The sequence below is a fragment of the Anthonomus grandis genome, chromosome 7 (assembly GCF_022605725.1).
Source record: "Anthonomus grandis grandis chromosome 7, icAntGran1.3, whole genome shotgun sequence".
Classification (NCBI taxonomy): Eukaryota; Metazoa; Arthropoda; class Insecta; order Coleoptera; family Curculionidae; genus Anthonomus; species Anthonomus grandis.
This window is the reverse complement of record NC_065552.1, coordinates 14,771,605-14,782,180: the sequence shown is the minus strand read 5'-3', so window position 1 is coordinate 14,782,180 and position 10,576 is coordinate 14,771,605. Positions and strand designations below refer to the sequence as shown.

Below are 10,576 nucleotides of genomic sequence, written 5' to 3'. Positions count from 1 at the left end.
TTGCTTATCGTTTAGCGGGTGAGGTATTGGTCTACGAACCGCCCAGATACTTGGTGTGAATAGCCTAAAGAAGATAAAGTTAAGATGTATGATGTTTTTGAAGGAAAATATAAACGCCGGGGAAAATTCTCTGAGAGTTGGTACAAAAGTTGGAACACATCCAAATCGAAGACCCTTAATACTCCTGCCTTATATTATTTAAATTTTTATTCAGTTCTCTTACATTAATTTAACGCCAGAATCTCGGCCTTATCAAAAAATGGTCATCATTATAATGAGATAATAATTGGTCATCTTGGGATGCATTACTTTGAGAAAAATTATTTATTATAATATTCATTCCATTAGTTGAAAAGACATGGCGGCAATGAATAATTGTTATTTTTACAAATATTAAAATTCTTTAATGCATTCCAAAGATGCTGCGGATTTCGTTTATTGACAAAAAAAAACGCATCTATATATCTTTTTTTGGCTGTCGAACTTCAAGTATGAACTAAGTTTCTTAATTTCTTTTAAATGTTCTAATATTCTACTTGTTTTTTTAAAACTTTGTAATGCTTTATGCCTTTGCTTCCGGTAAATTTTTAAATTTGCTGTAAGCTATAGCATAAGGTGAAGCCTTACGCTATTGGGCTCTCGAATAGGCTCAATATCAGATTATTAATTAATGTTATTTTATTGTTTACAATAGTTTTGTAAAAAATATTATCTGCATTAAAATTTCTGAGAGTACGGGTTTCTCTTTTTAAATATGTCATTTTATTACCCCAAATACCTTCACTACAAATCCTATTTAGACACCAGGTTTTAATCAGAAAACGATTTTTAGGTTCCCAATTCTGCCGCTGGGGAGCGTTATTCCAATTCCGCGAGCATAAAATAAATGCTTCAAAAAAAATCTGAAAAAGGTGACCATAAACATTAGATTATTGAGAGATGATTACAATTTTTTATGTTGTTTTATTCCCCTGTACCTTTAAACTTTATTCAGGGTTAGGGCTGACCGAAACTATATAATAGAAATGGAAAACATCTTAATATTAATGAAAAAATATAAAAAAACAGTAACTTCATATCAAACGAATACAAAGACATTAATACGCCACTGTACAATCACTTTTTATTTAAGAAATCACCCCAGTAGAAAAATCAATGAGCAGCGTTAAGTGTCAGTTCTATGGTTAGAGTAGTATACTAATAAAAATCAAATCTTCTATGTAAATAAATCTATTTCTTTTTCATTACACAGATAGTACTAAGCCATCTAGGCCAAATGTATTTAAAAAAATAGACCAATACGTTAACATATGATACAAAAACACTACTATTAAAAACAAATCAACTATTAATTAGGTTTTCACTTAATTTTTTTCTCTTTTATTATCTTAAAGCTATGTGACTTAATAATTTTATTCTTAAAATTAGTGATATATTAACGCATTCATATTATATACAAAGACAAATTTACCTAACGAATTACAGTGATTAATATAATTTTTATCGTAACAATAAAGTTGAGTATTAACTTTATTTTACACCATAAATTATAATAATAAGTTTTCACTGGTAAACTTCAGGTTAACATAAGACAGATAAAATAGTGCGTTTAGCAACTTAGTCCAAATGGAACTACTAAGTCCTCTTTATGGTCCACTTTTATGTCATTTATAGCATTTAAAGCCGCCGTAAAGGCTGAAGTGATCTGAAAAATAATAAATTTAGTATAAACAAAAAAATGCCCAGAGTGTCTAAAATTGGTGGTAAATAAAATATTGTGTTCCCGAAAACTGTTAGGGATGAAAATGGTTCAATAGAAGAATAAAGATTTTAGAAATATTGAAAAAAAGTAACATGATTCATTATCCAGATTTGTAATGAAATTATTTTGTGTCTTTAACCAGAGTGCAACAAGGAAGTTGATGTTTTGTAACACAAACCTAAATAAAATTTGAAAAAGATTTTATGTTTTCTACATAAAATATTGCTTAAATCTTATCCCATTTAATAGTTTCGGCAATCGCAATATGTGTTACAAATTTTGGACAAAAGTTTATACGTAAAACACTTATTCTGTGGAGAAATAACATACATAAAAGATTCTGGTTAATTCTCGTCATAAGTTAACTTCCCATTAAATATTTTTTGTACAATTGAAAGAAATACGTGATAGTTGTCTCCAATTATGTTTTAATTACTAACATATTAATTCTTTCTATAATGCATGGTACAAACATTAACGTCCCTCCAATAGATGTAGAGGTGAAGTATAGCGGGTTAAGGACAGAAATCAAACCTCAAGATTTGAAATCTCTCTTCTATAATATATAAATGACGACTATATAGTTATTATACACCGCCGCATAATCACTTTAATATTGTTTATTAGACTTTAGGACTTAATCTTTAAAGTAGACAATTTTCAGGCCCAGTAAGATTTATAAAATTCCGTTGTCGTACAACTTCTACCTCAAATTTAAAAAGGAAAAAAAAATTAATGTCTTTTCAAAATATGTATCACAAACATACGTAATTTCACAAATTTCTTTCAATCTTAAAAGAACAGGAAAAAAATTAATTAAGTGCTTTCCATATACAAGATGTTAATTTAAGAACGTTCCATCATTTTATAGTAACAAAGTATTTATTTTAATAAATTAATATATACAAATCTCTTATGCAACATTTGTTTTAAAGACAAATGTTTTTTTCTAAATGGGCATCTAAGTAAATAAAATTGCTGTTACTAGACTTGCGATGAAAACAAAGACCAAGAGAATATTCAAAGAAGGTAAACATTTGGACAATATTTTATTAAGGAGATCCTAACAATAGAAGAATGGATGGTTTAATTAATTTTATTTAAAACTGAAAAATACTATACATGTATAATTTTGCAAGATCTTATTCACTTCCGACAAAATCGAGCTTCTCACTTTTTTGCAGTTTTAATAAATATTATATTTTATTGTAGCTCTTGTTATTCATTTTTGATTTCTGTTTAATCTTTATTAGCTCTTAGTAAATAACTAATTAGATTTTTTTCCTTTTCATTTCAAAAGAACTAAAAACGTTTAAACAGTTTAAAGAAAAAGGGTGTAACAAAGGCGCAATAAAGTATTAAGTTAAGCTATATTGGTTGAAATAATCTTACCAATTCCCTGTCCTCAAAACCTAATAAAGGAGCACCAAGCATTTTTTCTGGTACTGGTACGTCAACAAGCACGCAACTTTTTAATTTGTTGGAGATGGTATTCTTGTTGGCCGACAGCACCTGTTGTACCCTAATATTGTACAATTTTATTCTCTCTAGGTATTCATGTTGTTGAAGATTATGAGAATCTAGGGCTGCTACATCTATTACGTTACTAAAGACAAAAACCAAACATCGTTAATTTTTAAGCAGTGTACTTAGGATAAATTATTTTACTTACGTGGCGGTTTCTTGCAGGATTCTGGTTAGCGCAGATTGTTCATCAGTCTTTTTTGGGAGATCATTTAAATCCCCACTTAAAAAGGTATCACTAAAATATAAATAAAATTACATTTGTTAGTAATATCAAGACAGTTTTTTTTTAATATTGTTAACGAGTAAAAAAGAATGGAGATTCCGGACGAAACTAAATGCTTCAATTAAATATCCAATGATTGTAATATAAAAAGAAATTTAGCAGTTTTTTTGGAATTTTTGAACTTTGTTGTTACAAAGCTAACATTAAGGCACTAGTTGGGCAGAGAAGTAATCTTTGTACCTGTGTGACTTGTTTTGTTGTTTTTTAAATTGAGTTGCTCTATAGGTTTCTGGAGAAAATCCTACAAGGTTTTTGCTGAGAGAATTTATTGCTAATATGAATGGTTTTATATATTTTTGTATAGAAGTTCGAATACTTTTGAAAAATTATTTTATTGTTATTTCTTCTTGAGCTCAATTAAAACTGTATTGTAAAATATAAAAACGACACCTTATCAGTGCGTACCATAAGACTTATAAATACATATATACTAGTAGAACGGAAAATACACAGATTGACGAATGAATCACTACAGATATAAAGTTCCTAACAGGCGAGATATTGCAACGCCGCTGCCGCGACAGTAGGCTGGTGTTCGAGGTTAGAGCTCAATTATTTTAAATTTTATTTTAGTAAAGTTTGTTAGTTAAGTTTATCGTAGGTGATCCGATGGTACAAAGTGACAGATGTAGGTATGGATGTGAGACAACGGAGTCTATTCAGCATGTCACCAGTGGATGTCAAACTTTTTCACCAACGGAATATAAAGAACGACATGATCTAGTGGCAAAGATACTGCATAAAGAGCTTGCAGAAAAACTAAACCTCTTATCGGCAGCCAAGATACCATATTATATCTATAAGCCGGAACCAGTTCTTGAAAATGACCAACACAAATTGTATTGGGATCGTACTGTACTCAAAGACCAACAAGTAAGTAACAATAGGCCTGACCTCATCCTAATCGATGAAATTTCTATGATGACGGTCCTTATTGATGTAGCTATTCCCAATAATAACAACCGAAGAGCAAAACATAATGAAAAGATTGTTAAGTACAGGGATCTAGAACACCAGATACGAAGACAATGGGAAAAAAGAGAAGTGCAGACAGTTGCAATTATTGTGTCAACAACAGGAGTAATACCAAAGAGCCTGATCGAACTGAGAAGAATACCATAGAGCCTGAACATTAAACTGCTCAACCTTAAGGAAAGCATCTATAAGCTGATGCAAAAGTCGAAGCTATTATCCACATCTCGAAGCATCAGAAAGTTAATTGAAAACGCAGATAACATCAACTAGTTTAAAAAAACACATCATGTACTTTTAGTCTAAGTTTATTTTTGTAAATAAAGTTAAAAAAACAGAGTCTGATAACATGTAAAGGACTCCACCAGAGCTTCATCCTTCAGATATCTGGGATAAGTGAACGATTTTCCCAGGGGGGAATGCGGTTGCCGTTTGGCATGAAATCTGATAATAATAATAATAACCAATAAACTATTAATCACAGAATATAAAACTAAAAAATATATCAGCTGTTACAGAATGAAAAAATTCATCTAATTAATAATTAAATGTCAGAAAATTTGACTAAATATTGAGTCTTTCACCATTTACCAATAACAAAAAAAATCGAAGAATTTCTAACTACAAAAAGCTAATAATACAAGGTGACCAACAGACCCTAATATACAGATTTTCAGTAATATCTCTTACACCAAAGCTTCCCTGAATTCTGTGAAAGCCATAAATAATAATAATAACAATAATATTTAGGATTATTATTAAAATTAATAATTTTATTGAAAAAGAAAGAACATAAGCAGTGGAAAAGCGGGAAGAGGATCAGGTTATGAAAGAAAATATGAGGAGAAGGGAAGATAAAGGAAATTATATAATCATTTCTGATAACATTCAAAGCTTTTTAGGAATAAAAATTTAAATTCAATTAAGTACATATCATAAAAAAAATAAAATCACTAATACACATAATTATCTAAGGAAGAGCAGCTTAATGTTAACTTTAAAAGTTTTTTCTGTCAACATAACATTTATTTGAACATACAACTTATTAATGTAGTGTGCAACCCAGTATGAAATAGTATATTGTGTAACAAATATATTGTGAAAAAGGCTCTTTGCACACCGGTGTGATGGTTTATTGCCATGAGCCATGGCAAGTGTAACTTATGGCATAATTCTGTTAATATTTAGAGAATTGTACTCAGATAAATATGATTGGGTCTCTGATTACCATTGAGTCATTACCCAAAAATTAAGGGAAATCTGATATTTAAGTTGAATTGATATTTAACTTTTCAAAAATTACAACACTGATAAATATTTGACCACACACAATGCTGGCAATGCTGTTGTGTCTGGTTTCCATGGTGACAATCGTAGATACCAATGATTACCAGAAATTCCTGTAACTACCTTTAAGGTCAGTGTCTGCGAAGATTGTATACTACAAAATTTGCACATGGTGGGGTGTGAAAAACATGACTTTCAGTTTGACTTTATTCATAGAAAAATGACATTTAAAGCAATTCATTATAGGGCACCGGGATAGTAAGCAAATTTTTTCTTCTAATACTTGGGTTATGCACAGAATCTAATCCTTCTATGTAAATATGAAGCAGACTTACCCTTAAGCCATTTATAAAAAAAACAAATAGGATACAAATAAAAACATATCATCCATTCTTTTCCCAAGAGACCACACAAAAAACAAACAACGAAACAAAAGTAAATGCATTAGGCCCTAATAAGCAGGCTCACTTATTATTATAAAAGAACTAAGGTAGATTAGTTAAAATGAAAATTGTCACATATATTGCCAAGAGATGACATACATCAATTTCTTTCAAATTTCCAAATTTTTTAAAATACAAATACACTTTCAAAAGGTTTCTTTAAAAAACCAAATAAAAATAGAAATTTTCTGGAGAAATAGGTGTTTTTATATTTATTGAAATAATGTTTTTTTACATTCACCTTATAATAAATACATCTATAGATGTCCTCAGTTATTGTCATTTTTTAAAATCGGTCTGAAACTTTTGTAATATCACTTCACCACACTAATTATAGCATGAATGAACCTACTACACAACTGGTTTGCAGAGCTAATGCCCTGCTAGGACGAACAAATCTGTTTGACTCTAAATTTAGTACTTTTAGGCAAAAACTAAACCAAATTTTGTTAACTGTTTTTTCTTCAATCCTAGTCTTGTTAGTAATTTATGTTAACTGATGTACTTATTACTTACTGTGCTTTTGAGTAACATGATATGGACTTTTTATACTGAGTGATATGGAGTGTTATGCTTTTCACTAAACTTAAAGATATAACTTATAATTATATTTTTATAGGTATAATGTAAATTGATACTGTTGATAAATAAATAAAATAAATAGATATTTCTTTTACCTGTGACCTCTCTGATTTAATATATTAATGTTGTTTGATACGGGATCTACTAAAAGGTGTGTTCTTTCATTCGGTTCATTCTGCAAGCCAAAATAGGAATTTTAAAAACATAAACTGTTATCAATAACATGCAATATCATACTTGTAAAGAATTATCATCTTTGCAAAACCAGCTCCAGCAACATCCCATTATTTATAGCAAATGTGTGCAATGCTTTGTTTTTGTGGCTTTTATTTTTTAATAAGATTTGATGTTTGATCAGTTTAATGGGACGTTTACAATTCATATAATTATTGTTGTAACAAAATTTATAAATATTTTCAAATACATCTATGACTTCAGTCTTCAGATTGATTAATCATCTGGTATCTGTCATTTTCTTTGACAAGGCAGAAGCCATCAATATTCGATACCGTGTATAAAGCTCGCTACAAACGATGCGCAGTTCGCGATTTCGGACAATGTATGATTCGTCGAGTTCTACAACGAACTCGACGAATCATATAATTGACAAACAGAACACACAGACTGTGCCTAAATCCACATTGGTACGTAATTACAAATACGTGGGGCTGTCAAGCTTATCCGTGACTTTTATTTTATTCACTAAAGACAAGCGTATCCGTAAAATGACGTTATATTTTTATTCGAGTTTTTGGTATTTACAGTTTTGACCTCCCACAATTGCTTCAACCTATTTTTATGCCTTAATTGTAAAGGGTTCTCGAAAGTAAAACCCAGCTCAAAAGTAAAACACTGGTTCTCCTCACATTTGGTCACATTTAAAATATGCGGAACCCGGAGTCAAACCAAAACTCGGCATTCTAAAAAAATGGTACAAAATAACAACTAGTTAAAAAATGTGGTAAAAATTCAAAAATAACAATAGAAATCAAATAGCACAACGGACCAAAAATACGGAATAAAGTTTGAATTAACCAACTTCTACCAGTGTGTTCCTTTACGTAAGTTCGTGAAACCTTTTTCGAGTCTCTTATTTAATGATAGCAATCACGTGGTCTCAACGGATCCGTGATTATGTATCAATTAGCCCACCGTTACTCAAAGTTTGCTCCGCGGAGCCCCGGTGCTCCGCGAAACCTCCGGTAAGGCTCCGCCAGCAGTCATAATAAATGAATGCATGTATTAAAGTGAACCTCTTATAGGGTTATAAAGTTACCTAAGATAAAAATAAACAACCAAAACGAAACGCCTACTTATAGGTGTTACTGGTACATATACGAAAATTTAATATATGTATTATTAAGTAAATGCCCGACCTATTACATCGAAATTTTACAGCGTTACTCGAACGCCACCATTCGCCCCCGGACTATAAGCAATCGAATGACCTCGGTTCGTCGCGCTGTTTCTCGTGCTCGTGCGTCGACGCGTACTTCGGAGAAAATGTTCTGGCTCTCCGAAGTTTTTGAGGAATTCGAGATGATTCGATGGTTGCTGATATAATATAAAGGAGGATTGTTTGGCGCAAAGAATTTATTAATCAAGCAACGTGCCGCAAAATTTACTCACACCGCGCTCAGTATTTTATGTTCGCTTGTCTTGTTGTTGCTCGTAGTGGTTGTAAAATCTTGTATTTCGTGCGCCAAGAGATACTATCTGTCATAAAATTGACCAAATCAAATTAGTGTTAAAGAAGAATGGAGCGCTGGCTTAAAGGTGTTGCAAAAAATGTGGTTCGCGTGGATGATGCGTCAAATTCAAATCAAGGTGATATGACGACGTCAAGTTCTAGTTTATGGTTTCAAGTTCAAGTAGTAAAAGATCTAATGACGAAAGTATAACGAATCATACATTAATCTCAGATTTGTTGATTCCAACGGCTCACCTCTTTGTATGTTGTGCAGCAAACTTCTTCCCAATAGTTCGATGGTACCTGCTAAGATGCGCCAACATTTAGAAACTGTACATCCCGACTTCAAAAACAACAATAAAGAATTTTTTCTACGTAAAAAAGAACAATTATAAAGAAGCCAAAAAAACTATGACGTGTGCGACTCAGACTGTGAATGAAAAGGCCACGGGAGCATCGTATTTGATTAGTTACCGCATTGCCCAAGAAGGAGAAGGCACACTATCGCTGAAAAGCTAATAAAACCATGTGTGGTAGACATAACAAAATGTATGCTTGACGAAAAATGTGTGAAGCATCTTTTTACAGTGCCGCTTTCGAACGATACAGTTACGCGCCGAATTGGGGATATCGCAGCAAACATAAAACAAGAACTGGTTTCACGGCTTCAAAATAACAAATTCGTCTTGCAAATGGATGAGTCGACTGATGTTGCTGGACTTGCATATAGACATTCACTCGAAGAAGACTTGCTTATGTGCTCATCGCTGCCTACTAACACAACCGGAGAAGAAATTTTTAACACGATTAACATATTTTTTGAAAAAAACCAACTCGATTGAAATGATTGCATTGATATTTGTACCGATGGAGCCAAGGCAATGACAGGTAGAACAGCAGGAGCAATATCACGAATAAAAATGAAAGCGCCAAATTGGAGTTCCAGCCACTGCATCCTGCATAGTCAATCACTCGCGGTTAAGAAAATGCCACCAAATCTAAAATTGGTTCTTGATGTGTCAGTAAAAATAATTAATTTTGTCAAGTCACGTCCACTACAATCCCGATTGTTCTCAAGATTATGTGTAGATTATGGTAGCGATCATAAAACACTATTGCTCCATACTGAAGTGAGATTGTTGTCTCAGGGTAAAATTTTGACAAGGCTTTTTGAACTAAGAATAGAATTAGAAGCTTTTCTTACAGATGTTCCTTTTAATTTAAAAGTTTTTCCGATAAAAGCTGGTTATTTAGACTAGCATTTTTAGCAGACAGATGTTTGGAAAACTTTACGAATTAAACCTGTCACTACAAGGAAAACAGACAACAGTTTTCAATGCTAACAACAAAATAACTACCTTTAAAAGAAAATTAGATTTTTGGATTACTTGTTTTGGTAAGAGAGAAATCGAAAGCATTGCCAAGTGAGTTCCTTAGTCACGATAGTCTTAGTCATACAGAAATATTTCAAAATGAAATATTTGTTGAATTGGTGCAATATCTCAATGATCTGCGAGGGACTTTTGAATCTTACTTGAAGAACATGTCCTGAAGAACAGAATACAAAACTGAAAATAAACTCATGGATTCAAATGTCAAATGTCAAAACGTCAAATCAGATCTATGAATCATTTCTAGAAATGACATCAGATACAAGCATGGAATCATTGCTCAAGACAATTTCACTAAATGATTTTTGGTGCAGGGTTCGTGATGAATATCCACAACTTGCCACAGAAGCTTTGAATGTTCTTCTGCCGTTCCCAACAACGTATTTGTGTGAAACGGGATTTTCAGCATATACAGCTACAAAAATAAAATACCGCAATAGACTGGATGCCGAACCAGACATGAGAATTCAACTTTCTTCTATCAAGCCTGACATTACCCAGTTGATAAGGAATAAAAAACAATTACATGCCTCGCATTAAATGAACTTAGTGCTTAGTTGCTTACTAACTCAGTAACTTAGATGCTTACTAACTCACTACTTACTGTATCTATCTTTTTTTGTATGATTATTAATAAAC

General features: G+C 31.9%; 1 protein-coding gene across 1 annotated transcript; it reads right to left on the bottom strand.

The window, feature by feature from the left end:
- Window positions 1-1,214: 1,214 nt before the first annotated feature.
- On the bottom strand, window positions 1,215-7,305 carry LOC126738927 (ragulator complex protein LAMTOR1). The gene is made up of 5 exons (XM_050444412.1): window positions 7,094-7,305; window positions 6,952-7,031; window positions 3,435-3,524; window positions 3,155-3,368; window positions 1,215-1,705 (listed from the first exon to the last, which is right to left on the bottom strand). The coding sequence occupies exons 1-5, from the start codon at window positions 7,139-7,141 to the stop codon at window positions 1,610-1,612; spliced, it is 528 nt and encodes a 175-aa protein (XP_050300369.1). The 5' UTR covers window positions 7,142-7,305; the 3' UTR covers window positions 1,215-1,609.
- Between the last annotated feature and the right edge of the window lie 3,271 nt (window positions 7,306-10,576).